Consider the following 25249-nt stretch of genomic DNA (forward strand, 5'->3'; position numbering starts at 1 on the left):
CCAGGCAAACCTGATCCCCCTCACTTCCCCTCTTCTCTGCTCTGCCCCACCCCAAGTCAACTTCTTTTTTTTTGGTTTGTGGAATACAGAGCTCTGTGCCTCAGGCCAGCCACCCAAGACCACAGGGTGCCATGCCTTCATACCAGATGCCCAGGCACTTCTGGTGTGATTAGTGAGGTCAAGCAGACTCACCATTATGGGATGAAGCCCAGCTCTGCCTCTGGGTCCCCTGGGTCTCTTGGGACAGAGCCGGGGAGGGGGAAGCCAGGATGGGGTGGAGCTGGGAACTGAAGGGGGGGAGCAACGGTAACATTGTTGCTAATGTCAGCAGATGGGCCCCCCAGGGAGTGAGCTGGGGGAGGTGGGGAGGAAAGAGACCCAGAGAGCCCGACTTGAGGTGGAAAGAGGAAAAGATGGTGACAGAAGCCAGTGATGAGGGGGTGAGAGAGAAAACGGTCAAGGAGAAGAGCCAGGATCACAGCCCCTGGAGATGGCATCCAGGGGACCAAGAAGGCCTAGGCATGTGCCACTCCCCACCCCACAGCCCAAAATGAGCGGGCACTGAGAGCCTCTCACCCAAGATCAATTGCTGCTAGGATAGTATCTGAAGGAGAGACAAGCAAACGTCTCTGGGAAAAGGGAGGACAGGTGGAAGAGAGAGAGAAGGAAGCTCTCCCACAGGAGGAGGGAGAACGGGGAGACAGGGGGATTCCAGGGGTCACTTGACTAATGCTCCTGCCCCAGGGCAGTGTCTCCCCACTCCCCAAATGTCTGGGAACAGAGCCGACCTCTTATTTGGACCTGGGGGCGGAGCCTGAGGCAGGTACAGCACCCCACAGGTTGTGGGCGCTCTGTCAGGAGGCACCGGGCTTTTAAAAGCGGGGAACATTAGGACTGTTAGAGACACCAGGGGTGTCATCCGGTTGGATCCCCCCCACCTTGATTGACAGGAGGAAATCCAGTCTAGAGGGGCCCCCTCCCCTTGCTTGCCTGGGACCTAGGCTCTTTCCGTCCACCTCTCTGTAGTTAGAGAGCTGGAACAGCTGCAGGGGGCCTCCTGGGTGCGGAGGGGGCCAGAGCCTGGGGAGAGGAGCAGGCGGGCACCCTTGTGGCCAGAGCCCCCCCAGGGGAGGGGGAGGCGCCGCTGCTGGGAGAGAGGGAGGGAGGGGAGAGAGGAGGGGAAACAGTGAGTCAGGCTTCCAAGAGCTGAGGATGAGAGAGCCAGAGCTGGGAGGGAGAGGGCAGGGAGGGCTGCTCAGAAGTGAGGAGAGGGAGGGGGCCCAGCCAGGGGCAAGGAGAGCTCTGGAGGGAGGGAGCCAGCCCCTGGCCCTGGCCCAGCGGTAGGGCTGTGCAGGGCTGTGCAGCCAACATGGACTTTGCCCGTGGCAGGTCAGGAAGGAGCCAGATTCTGCCCCTGCGGCATCCTTTTCATTCCCTATTCCTCATTTATGGCCCCACCCCAGGGTCTCAGGAAGAATGACTGACTGTGTCATCCCATCCCTTCCTCAGTTTCCCCATCTATTGTGGGATTTGGACTGTGAGCTCTTCTTAGAGAGGGAGGAACAGAGCCTCCTGGGAAGTGTTGGGGGGTACTTCCTCCAGCTGCTGGCTTTGTGCCGGGGGCCCTGCTGGAGGCTGCCACCAGTCAGTGTAGGGTGCAGGTCTCCGCGGTAGGGCTCCTCTCGAGCCCTCAGAGTTGCTGGGCCAGGGAGTGGCGGTGGTGGGCCACGAGTGCTGGGGTGGGGGTGTGTGTGTGTGTGTGTGTGTGTGTGTGTGTGTGTGTGTGTGTGTGTGTGTGTGTGTGTGTGTGTGTGTGTGTGTGTGTGTGTGTGTGTGTGTGTGTGTGTGTGTGTGTGTGTGTGTGTGTGTGTGGTGCCGGTGGCAATGGTAGGGGGACTGCCTGGGGCCTCTCAGGATGGCCAGGGCGTAGACAGGGCCACGAACTCCAGATGTCCAGAGCCAACCTCCATTTGGGGAGGGAGGAGACACCCTTGTGATCCACCCCCCTCCGCTTTATCCCTGTGGGTCAGAGGCTCTGGGGCAGCTGGGAGGTAGGAATGGTCCCTGTGGGAGCTGGTGAGAACTGCCTATGGGGCCCCTCGTGTCCGGAGCTGGGACCAGCACTGGAGGGATCCCCAGGGACTGCCTGGGAGGGAGGAGGGAAGGAGCCCCCCTCCCACCCATCTGACAGGAAGCTATGGCTTCGTCCAAGGCCTGGCATCCCCCAGCCCTTCCCTCCTGGATCCCCAGCATCTCTTCCATTGGTGAGGGGATGAGGGAGGTGGGCACTGAAGCTTCCTCTCCTACAGGGCCTGGCTTTGGGGGGAACGGTGAAGTGAAGGCAAAGTGAGGCCCCCTGCCTCCGCCTACGCGCGCACACACAGACTGAGCTGCAGTGAGGCCCTGCTTTCTCCTCTCTCTGCTCTGGGGTCCTTGGCTTGGGAGCCCAGGAGAGGGGCCACTTCTGCAGCTGGCTGGCCCCGAACTCTCAGCTCAGCCAGCTGCTACTGAAGCTTCCAGAAGCTGCAGCTCTGCACCCCCTCCCCGCCCCCTGAGCCAGGAGAGGCCTTTGCTGACCTGGGAGAGGGTGTCTTGGTGAGCGAGTGGGCACCCTTAGAAGGACTAGCACAGACAACCAGACAGATGGGTGGCGGAGCAGATGGACAGAGACACCCACGCACAGGCAGATGGAGAGAGACAGACAGATGGACCAGGACTGGGAGAGACGGACATACAGAGGTGCTGGCAGAGACAGGAGTCAGAAAAATGGAAGGGCCTGGGGAGAGAGTAACAGACAGACAGAGACAGAGACTTGGAGACAGGGAGATCCAAGGGGGGAGACAAGGTGACTGAGATGGGAGAAGGAGAGATACGGGGGAGAGAGGGAGGGGCAGGAAGAGATAAAGAAAGGGGGAAACCCAGACCGAGAGAAAGAGAGAGGAGAGACTGAAGGCTACAAACCACAAACAAGGATTTGATGAGAATCTGGAAGGTGTTTTCTCCTGCTTCCCTCCCCAAACCCCCAGGACAGCCAAGTCTCCATTCCTTCCACCCCCGGCTCAGTTTCCAGCTGCTAAAGAGGTCAGGGAGAAAGAGAGAGAGGAAGACACACACACACACACACGCACACACACACATACACACACACACACACACACACTCCCCCCAGATCCCAGAGACCCCTTTCCCCTGATCTCTTTGTAGGGGGAGGGAGTTGCGGAGGGTGCCTCTCCTAGCCCTGACCCCTACTCACAAATGTACATACCCCTTGTCTCAGAAAATATCCCAGAATACTTCCCACTCACTCCCCACTCACACTCACTGTGTGTCTCCTTGTGTAAGTGCACCCCCCCATACTCACGCCTGTCCACAGGGGCCTGGCCTCACACACACTCACAAATACACATTTTGTGGCATACATGTCTCTGCTCTCACAGTCATCTTGAATCTCACAAACATAACCAGTGAACCTGTCCCTATGCTTTCTTACCCGTACAGGCAGTGACACACAGGCCTCATCGTGGCTTCTCAAAACATGTTGATACACACACATACACAGTCACACTCTCACACAACAGTGGCAGACACCCCAGAGCAGAGAGAGGACTCTTTCTCTCTGGAGGGGAAGATCAGGGTTCCCAGGGAGCCATGGTGGGGGGGTATGCCCCCCACTCTGACCTAGCTGGCAGGGCAGGGAGGCAGGAGACACTTTCAGCTGGTGGCAGCCTTCCTGCAGGGCCTGGCCTGGACACAGAGAAACTGGCTGGTGTGAAAGAGCTGAGAGCTGGTGAGAGTGTGTATGCACGTGTACAAACATGTGCGCGTATGTACAGGTATAAGGGATAGTGAGTGTCTGTTACAATGTGTATGAGAGAGAGTGAGTTCATATGAGGTGGGATATGGGTGTGACAGGGAGATCCACTCCCCAAGGTGTGTGGAGTGTGTGGGTGTGGGTGTGACAGCTACTTGTCGGGTATGTCTCTGTGGAGGCATGCATATGTGACAGGTGCATGTGGCTGTACCTGGCTTTGCAGTGTGCGGGTGTGTGTCATGGGCGTACACATGTGAAGGACTGGGACTCTGGGGCTGAGGGGCATGTGTACCAGGGTGCAGTGTTCTGCAGATGTGAAGGTGTGGGAGATGTTTGCATGTGAGTGTAGTGTAGGCAGGGTGCATGGATGAGGGGGTAGCTGTGTGAGGCTGTGAGCTCGTAGCCTGGGTTGGAGGGCTGTTTTCCAAGGCAAGGATGCTGCGTGAACAGAGGCCACCGGCATGAACACATGCGAAGGGGCTCCAAGGCACACAGTTGGGTGCTGACCCACACGACGTACGAGGACAGACAAACCCGCCCCTGTCCTCCCTCTTGGTCTCTCCTGGCGTCAGTGGTTTTCAAAGGAGCCTCCACGAGGACTGTTTGCTGTGCAGTTCCCCCCACCCCCCAGCCCGTGCCTCTTCAAACACAGGGATGCCCCCCAGGCAGCTTTGTGGAGGCTCCTGCCTCGACCATCTGAAGGCAGATGGGTGGGCTGGGATCTGCTGCCGCCCCCCCAGGGAGCGAGGAGGCGGCACTGCTCCTTCGGCCTGGGCACAAGAAGAGACAGACGGACTGCCTGTCTCGACACCCGGACGTGGGGTCTGGGGGTGGGCGGGCACCACCGGCAGAGGGGCTCTAGCGGACAGCCCGCAGGTGGGCCCGAGCAAAGGCCAGGACTCTGCCCTTCACCTCCTCAGAGGGGCACCCGCCCTCACCCCGCAGCCCCATCACCTGTCTGGGCACAGGGGCCCAACTCCAGCCCCTTGTACCTCCTAAATACACAACCACTTCCCCACTCACAGCTCCAGCACCCCTAAACACACAGCCCCAGCACGCCCCCAAACACACAACCACCACATGCCTACCCACCCAAACACATATTACAGCCCTAGTACTTAACCAAAACCCAGATGTTTATGACCCCCAATATACCCCCAGACACCCCAACACACACAAGGTCTACCACATCCTGAAACAGATCAACTCTTCCTCCAATCCCAGCACCTCCCCAGATACACCCAGGACCCTACTGTAGCCCTAATACCTTCCACACACTCAGGTTCTCAGAGTCCCAGCACCTAACCAGACACCCACAGACTCTCCCGACGGCCCCAGCGTTTCCCTCCGCTGCAGCTCATCACGTCCCCAGACACACCGATACAGCCCCCTACACCTTTCCAGACTCTCCCCGCGACATACACGTACACACACCGCCTCAACACCCACGCAGAGGAGGACACCCCTGTAGCCACACCATTTACCTCAAACACACAGACACGGTGCATCTTTGAACAGTAATGTCCCCTCAGCTTCTCGTACCTTCCAGGCCGTGCACGTGCATGCGCATCCCGCACACGCACCCCGCCCCCCAGATCCCAGCACCTCCGCAAACAAGCAGTCCTCTGTGTGTTCCCCAGCAAGCTGCAGCTCCAGTACTTTCCTCAGCCATCCAAGGGCCCAGGGACAGCCCCACCCCTCTCCAAACACCAGTCCCGCACTCATACACAAACACACAGTGCCCCAGCCCAGTCACCCCTCAGAGCAGCTCCGCCCTGCGCCCACACCTCACCCTGCAGCCGCACTCCCACCATCACACGTTCCAGCACAGCCTCCCTCCTCAGCGCTCTCCATCACCGCTCCCCCACCCCACCTTGTCCTCTCCAGCCTCCCTCCCCCAAACTCCCCCCAGATAGCCTCAGCCTTGCAGACACACTGGCCCACTCTTCCGTGCTCTCTCTCATTCTCGGCTGCCTGGTCCTCCCCCACTTCCCAGAGCCTCCTCTGCCTGGGGAGGCATCTCCACCCCCCCTCATTGCCCCAGGCCTTTCATTCCTGGACAGTGAGGCTGTACATCTGGTTCAAAGCTGCCCCACCCAAGACCCTGTGCTCTGGGCACCCTGGCCTGGGCTTTGGGGGTTTGGGGCCTCTTTGGGGGCTCTTGGCACCTGGTCATCCTGGTGTGTCAGCCAAGAACTCTGAGTACCCAGCCATGCCCTGACTCTGTCGTGTATTGGGGGGGGGGGGGGCTCTGGGCAGGGGGATTTACCCCCAGCCTGCACTTTCTCAGGTGCTTGCCAAATCCCCCTCTTCTTGGGCTCACCTGAGGGGGACACTGGGTCTGGAGCTTCAGGAAAAAAGATGGAGAAGGTGCTGGCTTGACATGCTTCCCCTCCCACCCCACCCCCAGATCCGGGCTTGGGGCTTGGTCTCCCTGGGAGTCAGTTCCAACAGTGAAGGTTACTTTACTAGATGCATGATTTTAAACGGAATCTCCACCATCTGTTCCACCCCCTAATTACAGATGCACAGAATCCGCCTCAGAGGGCAGCGTGAGGGGAGTGATTTAGAGGCTGAGCTGCTTCTGCCTGCATTAGGGCTGGGGAGACTGGGGGGCCTCTGGGTATTGGTCACAGCCCCCCAATCCCATCTCTTTCCCAGGGGCCCCTCGTGCCTCTTCTCTTGTTGGGGGAAAGGCTCCTAGAAAGGTGCCCTGACCCCCTAGACCTGAAAGAGGAGGCAACTGCAATGCTGAGGGAGGGGTCCCTGAGAGATCGCCTGTGTCCCAGGCCCCAAGTCTGGGGAGGCAGGCTCATTAGAGCCTTAAAAAATTCAGTGGATCGATCTCTTGCCTGCTTCTTGTGCCCTGGGGAGCCACAGGCGCTGGCCTGGCCCAGCTGTCTGCCCACCCCAGGGTAGCAAGGATTAGTGAGGTTAGGGAGGGGGCGGTTAGAGCAGAGGTGGGGACATCCAGGTTTTGGCAGCAGAGGATGTGGCCAGGCACGCCAGGACCCACCAGGTGTGTCTGCACGTATGTGCCGGTCCTCCTTGGCACAGCTGGCAGGCCCGACCCCAGCTTGAGCCTTGCCCTGTGGGGCTGGACGGGCACCAGGGGCCGGAGGGGATGAGCCAGGGCCTGGGCCTCAGAGGGTTCCGAGGGACACCCCGAGATTGGGTCTACCTTTGCCTGTGGCTCCGGGGACCTGGGGCCCCGGCCAGCTCGCTGGTGGTGGTGGCGGCCGCGGGCACACTGTGGTAGAAGCTGGAGCATTCACTGTGGGGAGAAGGGGAGAGAGGCCGGGCTACAGGAATTTTAGATTGCTGCAGGCAGGAGGGTCTCTGGAACCCTGTGGAGCGGGCAGTCATGCAGAAGTAATCCTATCGCCATCTGCCTGCCTGGAGGAGAGGAGAGGAGAGGGGGCTGGGAGGGGAAGGATGGTGCAGCTGCCCCTTTCCCACCTCAGCCCCTGCCCCAGCCAGCTGTGGAGGGAGCCCGGGACCCCAGGGGGCTCCCCCGGGGAGGCACCACCCTTCCACCGCTGCCTGTGCCCCCTGGAGGGGCGGCACCGCAGCTGTTGCTGAGCTAGGAGCTCTGGGTTTTATAAATAATGCAACTTGGAGGTGGGGGCCAACTCAGCCTTGGGTCACCCACTGTGGCATCATCTCCAGCTGGCAGTCCTGTGGCAGAGCCCCTCTGCCTTCCAGCCTGCTCCTCCTCTTTTGCTATGTGAGTTTGGGCCAGAGGCCCAGCCTGTGTGAGCTGGGCCAGGGCAAAGGAGTGTGGAAGAACCCAGAACCCCCTGTCCTTTTGTACCCCGCCCCCACCAGCCTTCACAGGTTAACTGGCCACTGGCTCAGCAAATCCAGGCTGGGAAGGGATGACCCGCTGTACAGGGGCCTCCCTAGTTCCAGCCCCTCCATTTTGCAGATGGAGTAACCAAGCCCAGAGAGGGCAGGGATGGCCAAGGCCAGCCAGCTGATGAGCACCTCCTTCCTGTCCCATTCTACTGTCCGTCAAGGCTCTTCTCAGCCTCAGCTCAGCTAAGAGCAGGGCCTGGGGGGCGGGGGGGGGATGTTTGGGAAAGTGGTTGCGGCCAAGACGTTGCCATGGCGATGCTGCAGGATGCCGAGCTGAAGTGGGGGTCTTACAGGGTCTCTGGGGCCCCCAGCTCCACACCCCTGTGGTCTTCTCCTCCCCATCTCCTGTCCCCCACCCAGAGGCCTGTCAGGCAGCTCCGGTGACAGGCTGGGTGGGTGACAGGTGGTGCAGGTGATGGGCTGGGTGGGTGACAAGCTGGGTGGGTGACAGGTGGTGCAGGTGATGGGCTGGGTGGGTGACGAGCTGGGTGGGTGACAGGTGGTGCAGGTGATGGGCTGGGTGGGTGACGAGCTGGGTGGGTGACAGGTGGTGCGGGTGCGAGGCAGGCAGGTGACAAGCTGGGTGGTGACGGGCCCTGCTGATGACAGGCAGGGGGTGTGGTTGGCGGGGATGCTGTCTCCTGGCTGGTGGCCTGTCGCAGCCCCCCACCCTCACGCGTGTGCACATGCACAGACTCTGGGCTCAGAGCTTGGGGCTAAGATACTAATGAGGCTTATTACGTGTGGGGGGGCAGGTGCCCAGGCTCACTAATGAGAGGCCTTTAACGAAGAGGGGAGACAGCTGGGGGGCTTTGAGGAATTTGGCTGGCCCTCCTGGTCTGGAGGATGAGCCAGGTCGGACCCCACCTACCCTTCCCCCCGGCCACTTGGCTTTGTGTTAATACTACCCACAGTCATGATAGTTACCATTGTCCAAGCGTTTGCTACACTGGCCGAGCCCTTTACATGCGTTTTCTTATTTCAACTCAGCAGTCGTAGGAGGGAGGCACTGTTGCCCATTTTATGGATGAGGAATCTGAGGCTGAGAAGGCAAGGGACTTCACGTAACAAGTTTCTGTTGCAGCTGACATTTTAATCTTAAGTCTTTCTGTCCCCAGAGCCCGTGCTCTTAACCATCCCACCAGTAACACTCAGGTCTTGGCGCAGACCCCGACCTTCTCTCAGGGCCTCAGTTTCACTCTTCTGGAAAATGGATGTGCGGTGGAGGAGTGAGCAGCATACGCTCTTCAGCTCTGAGTTGGGTGGCTTCAGGGGCTCCTCCAGTTAACTGCCAAAGCCTCACCCCATCTGGCCCAGATTCTAGGTGACACCCCTGGACTGGAGAGAGGGCAGGGCTTAGCACTGAGGGAGCGGAGCTGAAGGGGGATGCCTGGGGTATCCAGACCACTTCCTGCATTGTTTGGTGGGGAGGCTGAGGCCTGGAGAGGAGCAACAAGGGCCCAAGGCCACACACCCTGTAAGCTGTAGGGCCCCGTGGGAGCCCAGGTCTCCTGGCCTGTTGGAAGGGCGGGGCTGGGAGTGGTGCCAGAGCTGGGAGGTCACCTCCTCCTGGACCCCACCCACCAGCCTAGCTTCTTCCCTGGAGGTTGTGAGCCCCTACATCCTGGGAGGGTGCAGGGGGCTGTTGGCCACCTCTTTAGGGCCATGCCCCTTTCCCGTCAGTCTGGGCCCGTAGTGTCAGTTGATCTCCTCCCTTTGGGACCCATTGGGGTGGAAACTCCCTGGCAACAACTGATGGATGCGTTAAGGCCTTGACATTGGCCTGGGGCCACAGCATGACCCTGGAGGGACCAGGCTAGGGCTGGGGGGCTTGGAGGGGAATTTAAGGGAGAAGAATTAGGGTCATAAATCTTGGAGCGTCTGGGTTCTCTTCTCCTCGACCTTAATCTCTTACCAAACCTGCTCTCCGGCTGCTCATCCAAGTCTGAGGGTGGAGGGGGGTCCACCTGCCCATTCCCCTCTCCCTCCAACCGATGCCTCCCCCCCCCCGAAATTGCACCCCCTATGGGGAAGAACAAGTTGCAGCCACTGCCGCTGGACAGAATTAAGAACTTGTGTGTCTAGACTACTGGATTTGGCCTCTGATTCATAACAGTAGGCAGGGCAGAGAGCTTCACTGCCTCAGTTTCCCCAGCCTTGGGTTTGAAATCCTCTCCTGGTGCCTGACTGCTCAGTCAGGAAGGAGTGCTAAGACCAAGAGGGATTTCACAGCTGCGGGACACATGGCCCCGTCCTCAGAAGCCCCATTCTGAGATAAGCAGCACAGTCCTGGCCTTGAGAGCCCTCAAACCCAGAGGTGAGGTCTTGAACTCAGGCTGGGTGTGCGCTGAGGCTCAGGTAGGGAGTGGGTGGTGCTGGGTGGCTGGTCTGTTTTCTGAAGCAAAGGCCGAGGCTGGGGAGAGGCCAGAAGAAGGGTGGAGGTTTGCCTGGGGGGCTGAGGAGCCGTCTGTGGTTGGGGGTGGGAGCCTGGAAGGGTCTGGCTTTCCCATAGTCCCGGGCAGCTGTAGCCTGAAGTTCTGGGGCCCTCCTAGCTCCCCAGGGAACCCGCTGCTGCCCGGCCCTGGGGACCCAGGCGTCCTGGCGGGTGAGGGCGGGTCTCCGGCAGGCGCCCTGCCAAGCCTCGCAGCCTGCTCACTAGGAATCTTGTTGCTGAGAGATGGAAGATCCAGGTCGGGCCTGCAGCTCATCTCTCCCCTCCGGGAGGAGGAGGGGCCCAAAGATTCCTTCCTGCACCCGCCCTCCCATCTGGGGCAGGGCCCTCCTCAGCAGTGGGTGGGGCTGGGGGGCCCAGGACAGGCCTCTAAGGCTCCGTCACATGTCCTGGAGCCTAGCCCAGCCAGCAGTGGGCACTGAGGCACTCTGGAGGCAGAATGAGCCTGGTGTGCCAGAGGAGAGGCAGGGGTAGGGTGCTGAGGCCACAGGGGGCCCTGCATAGGGGCCTAAGCCTGGCCCCCACTGGCTCCCCCAGGGCGGAGGGTGAAGAGTTGGTTCTCTTCCATTATGGGAGCGTGATTTTATTCTACGTGTCACGGAGTCTGAGATAAACTTGCTCACCAGTCTGTGACAAACCCCTCACACCCAACACACACATACGCACACAGAGGCACAGAGACACACGGAGATCCTTGGTCTCACAAACGCACCTTCCACAGACACACATAAGCATTTCCATACTACAACGCATGGCAGACTCTCACATGCAGATACACAAGCACACACTCACACTTAAAGATACACCGAGATCTAGGTCCACAGTCTCCAAAGCACAACGTTCTCCCACTCACACTAAGGCCACACAGACAGAGATACAAACAGGCGGTCCAGGGGGATGCTCGCAGCCCTACTTAGACATGCACAGATCAAGGATGCCCGGTGCCCCACAGGCACAGATACACGTAGACACAACCCCAGACACAGTCTTGTGGGCAAGCCTAGACCAACCGCCACACACACTGAGACAAAGGCCCAGATACATACAGAGACAAAGACAGGCACAGACACACAGCCGGCAGCACGCACACAAGCACAGGCTTGCACACCCGGACACAGACAAAGACAAATAAATGCCCAGAGGTTTTGCTGTGGACAAAATGTGAGGCACACACACACATCTGGGCCTCCTGCTCGACCTCTCTACCTGGGGACGTGGTGATCTGGCGCCCGTGGCCCCAGGGAGAACTCTGAGGAACCTTCTGCTCGGTCAGAGCCCCCCACCCTGGGCCCAGGGCCAGCCCCCACCTCTGGCTCCCGGCCCGTGGCCGAGGCCATGCAGCCACACCCTCAGCAGCGCCCTGACATCCTACCTTACCCTCTGCGTCATGCACACTCACGGTCACACCGTCTCCTCCTGCACGTGCTCACGACACCCTCCACGCCCGCACACTTACGGTTTCTCCCTCACACCCCCCTCAGGTGTCCCCTCCTTGTTGTCTTTCTCAATCACTGTCCCCACCCCCTCGCCCCGCAGACATGCACAACCTCCGGCACAGCCTTCGTGGCCCACACCCTCGCCTTCTCACGCAGACCCCCATGCACAAATAGAACGCACGGGCTCTCCACCACAGACCCACAAGCCACGTACACGCGCTCCTTCACATACTTCCTCAGCACCGCTCTCAGACTGATTCACAAATGCAGCACACTCACACACGCACACTCCCCCGCATACATCCCCACCGCCTTCTCACATGCGCGTGTGTGTGCACACACACATACTTTCAGAGCCTCCCTCACACCATCACTTTCCTTCCTCTGTCTCTCACAAACACTCCCTCTGCCAAGAGCGTGGCTCTGCTGCAGAGCAGCCCCTGAAGTACTTGTCACTGTACTCCACCATGGCCTTGGCCTTCCTGGCCTCAGTCTCTTCCCTTCCACCTCCAGCCCTGCATACTGTGGCCTTGTATTCTTTTGCCATTTCTCCGTTTAGTCAACAAGAATATAGAGAGTATTCATTTATTCATTCAACAAATGTTGACTGAGCACTGATTATGGGTTAAGCATTGGGGATACTATGATGACACAGGTCCTTCCCTCGTAGAGCTCTCAATTTTGTGTCCAATTCGTTTGCTGCTTGTCTCATCTGACTAGAATGGAAGGTAACCCTTGATCTTGGATGTTGAGAGATGTGTAGGAGTTCACAGGAGGAAAAGTAGGGGAACGGTGTTCTAGGCAGAGGGCAAAGCATGTGCAGAGCCTACAAGTAAATCAAGGTACAGTAGGCTGGAAACTGAGATGATGCTCAGAGACTAGAGGAGAAGCTGCAAAGAGGGAAGAAGCCAGATGTCACAGAGTTTAGATGCCATGCTCAGGGGGTTAGATTTTGTCTAGTGGGCCACAAGGAGTCATGGGAAGTCTTTAGTGACAGGACAGGGTGAGGAAATGATGGTGGTCTGACCTAGAAGAGGTGAGTGGGAAGGAAAGGAGACTCATATAGGCACAAGAACCAGTGGGGTTCCAGTTCCAGAGCTGTGACCTCAGGAAATTCACACAACCTCTGTGACCTGGGTCCATCACATGAGGATGGGAGACAGTACCAGAGCCGGGCTTATGGTATATGCTCGATAAACAATAGCCATTATTGTCAGTTATCGGTAGGACACGGCAGGGCATCAGATGAGGAGGAGATTTTACTGAGCACCTACTGAGTGCTGGGTACTGCGCCAGGTGCTGGGGCCCAGAGGGGAGGTGGTCTGCGGCTTCAGGAAGCTCATACACCGTAACCACAGCTCACGTGGACAACAGAGTGCGGGGTATGCGGGTGGAGGAAAAGCACCTCGGAAGGTTAGAGGCGCATGAGGGCTCTGGGTGGCTCACGAAGGAGCTGGCATTGAGCCGGACCCTAAAGAGGCTGGTTGAACTTGGGCAGGCAGAGGTGGGAGAAGGAGCCCTGTGAACGACAGCCTGAGGGCAAGGGGTCTAATCCGGCTGTTGTGCGGGACACAGGAAGGGGGTGTCGTGGGATGGGATTATGGAGGCGAGACCTTGGTGGCCAGGCTAAGAGGGGGGGGTCAGCACGGGCTGAGCTGCACTCTAGAAATCCCATGTTTTGGTGGTAACATGGAATGTGTCCATTAGAGACTCTGCTCCAGGCTCCGCCAGTAAGCCGTTGCCCTCTTCGACCTCAGTTTCCCCATCTGTGTGATGAGTTCAGTCTTGTTTAGGAGGGAGTTCCGGTATCATGTCCTGGGGCTGGCCTAGCCTACTTCGTTGGGCATCTTCTGGCCTGGGATTCTGGGTCTCAGCAGTGCTTCCTTCCTGAGCACCCTCAGCCAAAGAAAGGAGCAAAATGAGGGGTTCCCCAGAGGCAGGTTTTGGGCGCTGCCAATGAGGGGCCAGGAGCTCCACACGGAAGGGAGGGGTCTTTGCCTGGATCTGACTCCAAGCCCCAGAGGGAAACCAGAAGAGAATGTCAAGGTCCCTCTTCCCTCTCGCCCTGACCCGTGTGGTGGCAGACGTGGGCCATGTGCCCAGTCCCTGGTCCAGGGGGTATCAGGACTATTCTGCCCACTGACAGAGGAGCAGGGCTTGGGTTCAAGAATGTGGCCCAGGGCTTAGAGTCCCCTGGGGTTAAGGAGCCAGGAGGCCAATCTTAGGGTGGCAGAGCCAAGTAAACGCGCATGGGTAACAGGGTTCATTTATATTTGGTGTTGCCAGGAGTTGTGGTCTAAGGCAAGTCCTGGTGACACCCAAAAAAATTAAAAAAATAAAAAAAATGCTGATTTTATAAAGACTGCTTTCTTCCATAGTTGACAAACTTATGATGGTACCGATGGTTGGATACTACTCTTAGAGATGAAAAAGGTCTTAAGGATTCTTCCATGTTCCATTAACCAATCTGTGTTCTTGTTCAAAGCAAAATTAATTCCTTTCAAAATTAACATATTAGCTTAATAATAATTTTTAATCTTAAAATAATCTATCTGTGAGAATGGGAATTTTGGGTAGGAAAAAGTGACAGAAGATGGGACAAAACGAGAATTCATAGAAAGACAAAACAGAATTTTTTAAATGGTGGGTACGAACTTCTGTTTCCAACTATGTCAGTTTACCTTAGGAAGACATACTAGAAAGGCCAGATAAATCATAAGCAACATTTGACTGTGAGCGTTAGAAAGCTACTGAGGTAGCCATGACCTAGAAAAGTGAAATAGAGAAAGAAACTCACTGAAGTGAGAACAATATTCTGCACATGCGTTTCTAGCCCAGTCATTTAGAAACTACTGATGAAAAGCAAAAGTCTGAGAAACCAAATGTGGCTCCTAAGAGGTAGAAAAGCCAGTAGAACTTAGGACAATGTCATAGGACTAAGGAAACCAGAGTTGGAAGTGAGAAATAACAAGGCAGCTAGAATTTTAAGGACCAAAATCACAGAGAGAGTAAAGATGCAGAGAACGGAGCTGCATTCAGCAACAGTGTTCCCTTGCAGTATTTTCCATGTATAAAAGGTAGACAAGACAAGATGCTAAGAAGTCAAACAAAAGCTAACTGAAGTCAAAGCAAAAACTTAGTTGGCTCATAATGCTGAAGAGACAAAATTGGGGTTCAGAACCTATGAAAGATTTGTGGCCCAATGGAAAACTAATGATATGAATTAGGACATTGGAAGTCTCTACGTGTGTGTGTGTGTGTGTCTGTGTGTTAGGAAGGTTGAGGCAACATCTACTTTGAACCTTATAAAGAAGGTAAATGAGTATGAAGTTGGTCCAGGTGACTGAGGTGATCTTCCCCTCTGCTCCCTACCTAAGAATAGGAAATTCTCTCCTCAAGAAAATACAATTGACCCTGGAACAATGTAGGAGTTAGAGACGCTGACTCCCTGTGCAGTCAAAAATCCACATATAACTTTATGGTCGGCCCTTCTTATCTGTGGTTCTGAATCTGAGGATTCAACCAACCACAGATCATGTAGTACTGTATTACTTATTGAAAAAAAATCCATGTATAAGTGGATCTGTGCAGTTCAAACCCAGGTTGTCCAAAGGGCAACTGTCATGTCATTCAGATTCTCTACAACTTGTCATATCCCAAGTCTGGTATTCACTGAAGAACCACCAAGACTACCAAGAAAAGGAGAATTAGAATAAAAAACAAAACAGAATCAGAATCATAGATGACCTAAACATTAAATTTCATACATATTTTGGTAAATATTATCAAGTTCAAGAAAATAGATGACAAGGTGAAGAATTTAACTTGACAACTAGAAACTAGAAACTGATTGAAGTTGAACTGATAGAATTAAAAATTATATGAAATTTAAAACTCGGTAGTGGATTGGACACAGGTAAAGAGAGGTAAGTGAACTGGAAGATAGAGTAGTAACAATATTAAGACTAAAGCACGGGAAACGAAAAGAATAAAAAGTACACATAAGCGCATTTGAGACATATGGGCCACAGTAAACATTTTTATCATATGTGTAAACTGGAGTCCAAAGAAAAAAGGAGACAGAGATTGGGATGAAAACAATATTTCAGAAATATTAACAGCTGAGAGTTCTCTAAAACTAAAAGGAATATATGGAGCCATAAATTCAATAAGCACTAAAAAAATGCAACAAGAACAAATACAAAGAAAACCACACCTAAGATCACCACAGTACAATTCATGAATAGCAAAGAAAAACATGACATCTTAAAAGCAGCCCGATGAAAAAGAGAGAGATTACTTTCAAAGGAACAATAGGATTAAGATTACAGTTTACTTCTCAGTGAAACTGAATGGATACTAGAAAATAATGGAATAACATTTTTAAGTGCTAAAGAAAAGAACTGCCCATTGGGAATTCTAGAGGCAGAGAAAATGTTGTTTGGAAGGAAAGATGCAATAAGGAAATTTGCAGACAAACAAAATTTAGAAAATATTTTCTCATCAGAACTGACTGAATTAAATTATAAAGGGAGACCTGCAGGCAGAAGGAAGATTATCACAGATGAAAATAAGGACTTTATAAAGAATTATGTATAACAGAAAGGATAAATAAGTGGATAAACCTAAATAAAATCTAACAACACAAAAGGGTAATAATAAAATATATCAAAAATTAGAATGCATTAAAACAAATGGAAGAGGAAAAAGTAGTAAAAGAAATTTAAGATCTCAGCATTGCTTGAGAAGCAGTAAAAGAGCTAATAAGTCATGGTACATGTGTAACTGCTACTTATGTAAAAGTAACAAGCTAATATAAGGGAAAATGGAATTTGAAGAAATCTCAAAGGAAGAAGAGCAAAAGGAACATAACAAGGTGGGACAAATAGTAAACAAGGAGTATACGGTCTGTAAGAAAATACATTAACTGTAAATACTCAAATTAAAGGACAAGGATTATTGAAACAAACAAAAAACCTAATTCTATGTCACCTACAAGAGACAAGAGTCAGATTGAAAATGAAACGATTCAACAATTATGGCATAACAACAATAAGCAAAATTGAAGAAGATTTTTTAATGTTAACATAGATTTGAAAGCAAAAAGTATCACTGGCGATAAGGCAGGATAATAAAACCCACTGTTACTTTACAAGGAATATATTATAAATCTAAACTTCAATGCAATATATGAAGGGAAATTCCAAAAATCTAAGTAGAAATAGAAAAATCTAAATTACCTAGATCAGTATCATAGAACCACAACAAGAAATCAGCAGATTATACAAGATCTGAATACCATCATTAAAAACTTTGGCCTAAATTTACATAAAACACTGCACCAACAATGATGGAATATATATATCCCGCAGAAATTTTTAGGTGCACGTGGCACATTTATAAAATTGACTATATTCTGGTTATAAAACAAGACTTCGAATAAGCAAGAAATCTAAAACTATATAACCAATATTTTCCCAAATAGATGGATATTAAAAACATACTTCTGATCATTATGTAGGTCAAAGATAAAGTCGCAATGGGAATTAGAATTTTATTAATTGAATGATAATGAAAATATGCCATAACAAAACCTGTGGGTTGCAAATAAAGCTGTGGTCACAGAGAAGTTTATGTATTCCAATTATACTCTCTAAATGTAAAACGGAAAGGAATAAAGCAACTAGAAGATAACCTATCACCCTGAGGTAGGCAGCTCCTGAACTGTACCTGTTGGGGAAGGCAGGGCAGAGCTTCAGGAGGCCAGCTGGGAGCACGGTGAACACCATGTCAGGAGCAGTCTCCAAGAAAGAGAATGTACAAAGGGATGACTAAAATACATTTAAGAGCTAGCACCCTGACCCCTCTTAAGGATGACTTACGTTGCTGGGGAAAAAATAAGAAGTGCTCGATGTAGAAGGTGAATAGCTTTATAATTCCCAGGAGAATCTTGGTACCAGGACCACACAATGAAGAACTTGGAGTCCCCATGGCTAATCCAGCAGAGAGAAAAGGAGGAACAGAGATGCGAGAGAAAATAAAGGGAACTCTTGGTGCAATTTGGTGCTGCTGCAGGCCCAAGTCCAGGTATGTGCTCTCTATCTCCACATCTTAAATAAAAGCCACCATGTTCCTCAGTCTGTCAGGTACTTAGAATTTCTCTTTAGAACCTGAAAATGGGGTCAGGTTTCCGGTCTGCATCGCTACAGTACAAAATAGAGGCAGGATGTTTGAAATAGTTCTCCATCTGGCAGAGGAGGCCTTGAAGCTGTGAGCCACTCGCTGCAAACCAGCAGGACATGAAGGATTCTTGAGCAGATCTGAAGCTACTGGGAGGCCTTTGAGGAGTTAAATCCCATAGTAAATACTGTACCTTCAATGGCCCCTTCTCCCTCTCTGTCCAGCCTTCCTCCACTCCCGTGGGGGCCCAAAGGGGTTAAATGAGCACTCTTTGACTTGTACTTGGTGGTCCCAGAACTTGACGTGGGCTTGGAGACTTCCATGAAAAGTCTGCCTTCCATCTACTGGCTTGGGTTTCTTGGGCTCTCTGCTCCAGGCCAATCCCTTCAACCTGCTTTTCCCATTTCTGCCAATAATCCCCCTCTCCAGACCTTCCTAATGCTCCTCTGGGGCAGGGGGGAGACTTACTGAAGGCAATGTTTATTTCTAGAGGGAGAGGTGACCACATGACTTCACACTGGTCGTCCCCTTGATTATTCAGTTTCTGTCTAGATTAGTCGTGGCTGTTTGTGCACCCCAGCCTCACCCCCAGGAGGCTTTAGAACACTGTCCTTATCTCAGCACTGAGCCTCTATCTAGCCTCCTTCCCTCTCTCTCCTTACCCATCTTTACCCACAGACTCGAGGGTTTCTGGACCTCTGAGGAAGATAAGCACTTCACAGAACCTCTGCTACAGAACCAAACATATTGAAATGACTCTTTACGAAGATACTGAAACAACAGAAAAAGAATACATGACGATTGTTTCTCCTGAGGGTTCAGTTACATAGGGGGCCTTTAGGAAACTTTGACTGATAAATCTAACCTTTCCTTCCTTGGCAATAGTTGATCACACTGTGAGGAAAACAAGTTAGAGAATGGAAAAATAATATTTGGATTTCAACGAAATAATAAAGATGCAGGGGCTATCTTTGACTTTTGCAAGGTGAGAAGGGAGTTTACATTTTGATTATTTGATGGCAGGAATCCCTTTTAAAACAGGGCCAGTCTGCATGATGCATTTAAAAATCAACCTTTTCAAATATAGCCATAACCCCCACAAGATTTCTTGATTTCTCTGGGGTCAGATAAACCATCACATCTCACAGTGGTGCCCTGTACATGAAAGTGATAAACATAACCTGGAAGCACGGCAGTGGCTAAAAATATGGAGCTGGTAGCCATTCGCTGAAATGATTTTTTGCTTTTAATTCATCGCATAAAATGCTAATGTCCAAATTCAGGCAGGTAGATCTTAGCAACCATCAAGAGCTTCAGCCCTGCTAACAGCTAAGTATGCAATGTTAAACCCTACTTTGACTGCTCCAGAAACTTACTGGGTTTCGTTAATGCCTCTCTTACTATTTCCTTTGTGTCGTTTTCTTTTTCTTTAAAAACATAGCTGGGTGATCTTGGGGAAGTATTTCCTTGAGACTTGGTTGCCTTCTCTGTGAATATCTGGGTATAATTTTAGTATTGCTCAATAGAATTTTTGGTGATAATGAAAATATTCTATATCTGTACCATGCAATGCAGTATTCAATAGCTACATGGAGCTAATAAACATCTTTGGAATATGGCAAATGCAACTGAGGAACTGATTTTTTAATCTTATTTTTAAATTTGTTTAAATATAAATAATGCCACGTGGCTAGCATCTGTTGACAGTACAGATCTACGTAATATTTTAAGGACACTCTCCACTCAAAAACTCTACCATTCATTAACTCAACCTAAATATTTTTGCCCTCTGACAAACAAAAAATAATTTATGCTTCCCTTGAAATTATCTGTCAAGACCTTTATCAGTTTGGGGACATTATATTCTTAAAATTGACTTTGCTTTATGAAACTTTAATAATGCTGGAGTTTTCTGCCCTTGGTACCACCTTTGTGATGATGGGAAATATTGTGGATGATCAAGGACCATTTCAAGAGATCATGGAGAGAAACCTCCTTCTGGATTTAATTTCATTATGAGGATGTCAAAATGCTAAATTACTTAAAATAAAACCCATACCGTTTTTATGCTAAGTTATATTCTACATGTAGCTGGAAAAATGTTAAAAAGATTTTTAAAGAACTGCACATCTATTTTTGAAGCTGATTTGGCTGTTCAAGGCTTGCTAGCACTTTATCCATCTGAGTACTATTTCACTTAGTAAACAAATGCAGTTGCCATAATTGCTGCATATGTGTCTGTGTTCCCTTCTAGGCTATATGTTTTTGAAGTTAGAAACTATATTTATATCACAGCGCCTATGTATAGCACAATACCCATTGGTAATTCAGATTGTGTTTTAAGATATGAGGCAAAATGTAAGACTTTTATTATAGTCAGACACATCTAGCAAACCAACCAGAAAATAAAAGCTAACTTTCAGTTGGTTGGCCGAGAACAAAAGAACGAAGAATACCTAGTGCAAAACCATATCTCTAATAACTACTGTTGGATTTAGAGCACACACATGCTAAAAAAATATCTTATCAAAGATTTGAGGTTGGACCAGAAAAAATTATATCAGAAGTGAAAATAATCATGTGGTCTGACCAGCGTGGATCACACAAAGTAAGTGTATACTATGTATAAAGTAGATAGACTACGAGGTCCTGCTGTATAGCACAGGCAACTATATTCAATACCTTGTAATAACCTATAATGGAAAAGGATCTGAAAAAGAAATACATATATCTGAATCACTTGGCTGTACACCTGAAACACAACATTGTCAATCAACTATACTTCAAGTAAAACAAAAGAAAAAACTAAGTGTAAAGGGAAGTATAGTTTTATAAATTCACCTCTGATATCCAATGGACCAACTGAAAGACAACAGAAACTACAACTTTCTAGGAGACAGGACATGGCCAGCAAACCAGGCCGTTACCCTCGGTAACGGTCATACCTGCCAAAAAATATACAGACTAGCCTGTATTCATGAATACATAGGAATTCTTCATTTATCTGGCATTGTTAGGCAATGAAGTATTGTATGTTAGGAGAAGTATTTTTAAAATGACAAATTGAAGAGGAGTTATTTTAACCTTCACTCGGTAATTTTTTCCTAAAATTAAGAAATGTATCCACTGGTGTATCTAATGTTTCCTTGATAACTCGGGGTCATCAGTTCAATCAACGTTTGCATGAATAATGCGAATGGAAACAAGACAGGCATGCTTACTGAAACTGAAAATGACATAGCAATGGCTGGAATAACTGATGAGAGAGCAAGAAAAAAGCAAAACTGAAAACAAACCGTGATCAAGAAACAATCAGTCAAGTTCTGACTTTCTGTACTTAGTTTCAAAAAGAGATACCACAAATCCTAGCGAGAGACTCCAGCATCATTAGCTGTCTTTCTCCTTTGTTTCCACCTTCCTTTCCTTTTCCTTCTACGCTATATTGTTCCAGGAAGTGATTATAGCTCCTTGCAGGACAAATTCTAATACTTGCTTTCTCTCACACAAACTTCACAATATGTCCATGTGATAAATGGTGTGGAGGTAAAAGAGAATTCATCACAGGGACATCTCCTATGAAAATAAAATTAGAAACTAGCTTCTAAACATGCAGAGAGAAGGGCGTGGTGTCAGGCACTAATTTCCTTGCGAATTCCTCTCCATTTCTAATAGACGTTTTTCTTTACCAAGATCCCTTTTTATTGGTGTCCTATTCCAGACTGCTCCACTCCGCCCATCCTCATCCTGTAAAATACATTCACACTCTTCTGTGACCCTACTTATTTGCCCATTAAATAATCAATCATAGAACTGTCGGAATTAAATACAGAGTGAAATTAAAATACTGGAGTCACTTGGAGGGTTTAGCAGCTCCACCAGAAAATACTGGGCATGGATTTAAAAGAGGCTGCGTGGGACTTGCTCTTGTCCAAGTTCTTTCTCAAGAAGTATCTGAAATAAGCCTAAATTCAGATTTAATCAGACTGGCCTGCTTTCTCAGGTGGACTGAAAATCATTGCTCTTTCCCCTCAACTCCGATGTCAGTGGCACTTTCCGGAGATGAGGTGGACTTCTCTGCCTACTCCAGAAGGTCAGTTCCCCCCGGGCCCACTCCCTGTCTGAATCCCACACTTGAGGCCAGATGCCAGCCTTCCCAGAACATTCGTGGCCTCATTTCAGTTTTTGACCTGCTCAGATTGAATTCCTCTAGACTCTTTCTCAGCTTGAAACCTGATCTTCCACCCCTTCCCTAACCTGGATGGTTACCTTCCTACTTTAGGCCTCAGGTGCTTTAGCTATAAATTGATATAGTTGCCCTTAATTCTAAAGTCTTCTTTCTAAAGCTCTACAATGTGTGGCTCCTTGAAAATGTTTCTCTTTGCTGGTTTTAATTTTGTAGAGAATTAAAACCACAGCTACTCTAAAAGACAGTAAGTTGCATTGGATAAGGAAAATGTGCTTTTGTAGTTAGATTAAGAGGGATGGAAGACGACTTAGTATGTTTTAAGATACCCATGATCCGTTCTCTTGAGAGTCGGGGGAAGAAGGGGAAGAGAGTTAATAAAATACCAAACAATTGTGACAAATTAAGTTCACCAAGATGTAGCTGATTAGTTACTACTTGAATAAGCCACACAAATCCAATTCAAGTTGTTCTTTATTTTTCTAAGAAGGATGCCAGTGAACTGACTCCCATGTTCAGTGACTCCACGTTCAATGGCTTAGTCTTTAAAAACTGTTATCTTGCTGGAAGCAGAAATATTGCCCATCAGTCCTAATTGATGTTTAGCTATCACGCACATTTGAAATAAATTTATTACTTTGACTGATCGCAGTGTAATACATTCCAAAGGGGCAAAGAGCACACGAAAAGTTATGGAGTCTCCATCTTCTACACTAAAGTGTGCAATAAATTACATATTATTTGGCCGTGAAATTCACAAGCCATAGAAACCACGCCATTAGCAATGTATACAGTGGTAAACAGCAGGTAATGAGAATGATATAAAACCCAACAGACTGCGTATGTTGGCACTGCTGCCAATAAAGCAATCATTAAATGCATTCATATGCATCTATGCTAGGTAAGCTCTTTAAGGCAATTGCTATGAATTCTACATACCTGTCAGGATACTATATATAGCCCAGTTTCTATGCCCTTTATTCAAAGACGCTGAGAAAGGGTTACTCTGGGTAAATCCAGACCTTTTCTCAATATAGAATTTGGTCAACATGCATTCTGAACAGCAAAATTTCACAGTGCTTTCAATTTTCCTACACTAATTGCCACCTCAGCAAATGCAGGATTAAGTATAATGGATTATAAGAAGTTAGAAAGGAAAGATGCAAGAAAAGAAGGAAGGTAGAAAAAAGGTGGGTATGGAGTACTTCAACATTTATGTAAAGAGTGGACCTAAAACTAACCTGAGGTTACCCTGAATTATTAGCATATGCTATAGAAACTGAAGTGAAAAAATAAACCCAGCAAGGGAAACTCAAAGATTCTTTGTTTTTTCACTTTACTGCATATACACGTCCACCTTAAACAATCTATATGCTTATACCCAATAAGAGAGCATTGTTTTGCAAGGCTATTTGGGTTCTATCAGCATGTAAAGGTCGGACAACTCAACTTTAGCAGAGTCAGCCTTCAGGTGAATAATTGCTTCTTTCAGATTGCGAGCATTTGAATTTTCCAGAAATGTTTCCCAAAACATGAAAACTAAAAGAGTCCTAGGACAGCGTCCTTTAGAAGTTTTATAGTATCAAGGTTTTTGGAGGAAGAGTATCCTTGTCCATTATCAACACAATGATTCCAAGCAGATCAATTTATGCTGAGAATATTATATAACAGAACCCACTTCACCTCCATTATACTGACAATGATCTTCCTTACTTCAACCTTGTGCTTCTTAGTAAAGTTGAAAATACGGAGCCAAGAACAGACAGTGACAATGCTAGAGACTCAGATGTACCTATAGGGGCCTTCAGACAACATCAGCCACCCAGGCTAAAGTCCTGGTTTAAAACATCCCAACATGAATGAATCTCAAAAACCATATGCTGAGCAAGTGAAGCCAGATCAGAAGGGCACCTACTGTATTATTCAACTTACATGAAATTGTAAACTGGGCCAAAGTCATCTCTAAAGATAAAAAACAGATCCGTGGTGGCCTTGGGGTGGGAGATGGGGATACTTTTGCAAAAGCCTGGAGGAAACTTTCTAGGGTTTTAGAATTGTTATCTATGGGGGTGGTAGTTAAACAAATGTATACATTAATTAAAAGTCACTGAACCGTTGACTAAAAATGTCTGCATTTTATTGTATGTAAATGATACCTTAATAAGGTTGATTACAAAATGAACCAAAACCAAAACAAAGCAGAAGAAAAACCTCTCAAGACCTCAAAGGAAATACACTGTTTTCTTCCAGGGTACCAGATTGGAAATGAGGCATTGGTCTGTTCTACCCTCAGATTATCCCTAGGATTATCTAGTCTATTTTAAAGCACTAGAGTCCCCTATCAGGAAAACTCACCCCATGTTTAATTACTTTGATTTCTTCTCTGCCTCTTCTCCCAACACAGGGAAGCCATTCACGGAAGAAAAAACAGCTTTTTCCAACTTTGCATCACCACATATTCTTTCCAAAGCTATTATTTATGTAATAAAATTTCGCTACACTTTGTAAAAATCTAGCTTTCTGAGCCTTACAAATCTTAACAGTTAACCTATTGCCTCCACTGGAATTTGGAAAAAAATTATTTTGAAAAGGAATAGCTGAGACTTGACATTTTTTGTGTGTGTGATTTTCTCTTCCCCTAAGAGAGAAGTGAGTAGGAATGAGAAACACATACATAAAGAAAAAAAAATTATCTTGCTGCCTTTGCATGGTTATAATTTATAGGAGGCCCTTTTCAACAATAATCTATTATCAGAATCAATAAAATATAATCTCCATGCAGGCCAGGCCAGGATATTTGTCTCCTTTTCAGCAGATTGCAATACAAACCACATTCATGGATATGCTTCTTGATGATCTTTGTAATACTGGAACAGTTGACCATTTCCTCATGCCTCCTCACCTTAACTTCAACCTGGTTTTTCACTAACGACCTCACATTTCCTTCTCTATCACTTGGTTGTGGGCCTCTTTTCCAACTCCAACTCCAACTCGCATTTCACTCTGGCACCAAAGGAAGACTCACACCTTCCTTCTTTTTAGTGATACCTCAAGGTCATTACCATATTGTGATCACCCTGAAGAATAGCCAGACAATTGTTATTTCAGAGCCATCTGACAGTTTGTAGCTCTAAAAATTAACTAAGGACCGCATTTGTCAAAAATATCCTAGTTTAAGATTTTGGTAATACAGCAACAGTAATTCCGAAGTCATTTATCACAATCAGTGTGGGAAGCACCCTCCTTCAGGAAGATCCTTTGCCATACAATACTCTTTCCCTGTCTGGTAATAAGGAAGAATGGCCGTGGAAAGTAACCTTTTGTGGAAA

The 25249-nt window shown here is 49.2% G+C and overlaps 1 protein-coding gene across 6 annotated transcripts in view; it reads left to right on the forward strand.

Annotated features, from left to right (window-relative positions):
• Positions 1-25249, forward strand: part of LOC309820495 (uncharacterized protein) — a 90791-nt gene that overhangs the window by 65093 nt on the left and 449 nt on the right. For 3 of the 6 annotated variants that reach the window (XM_082651288.1, XM_082651287.1, XM_082651290.1), the window contains 2 exons: positions 17501-17644; positions 21738-21827. In XM_082651288.1, the coding sequence (XP_082507414.1) occupies positions 17501-17644; positions 21738-21827 (234 nt within the window). Of the gene's footprint in view, positions 1-17500; positions 17645-18415; positions 19339-21737; positions 21828-25249 lie in introns of those variants that run through there. The other 3 variants (XR_014296519.1, XM_082651291.1, XM_082651289.1) reach the window with 2 other exon arrangements.

This window comes from Grampus griseus (assembly GCF_964374135.1).
Source record: "Grampus griseus genome assembly, chromosome: 3".
In the NCBI taxonomy this organism is placed as follows: domain Eukaryota; kingdom Metazoa; phylum Chordata; class Mammalia; order Artiodactyla; family Delphinidae; genus Grampus; species Grampus griseus.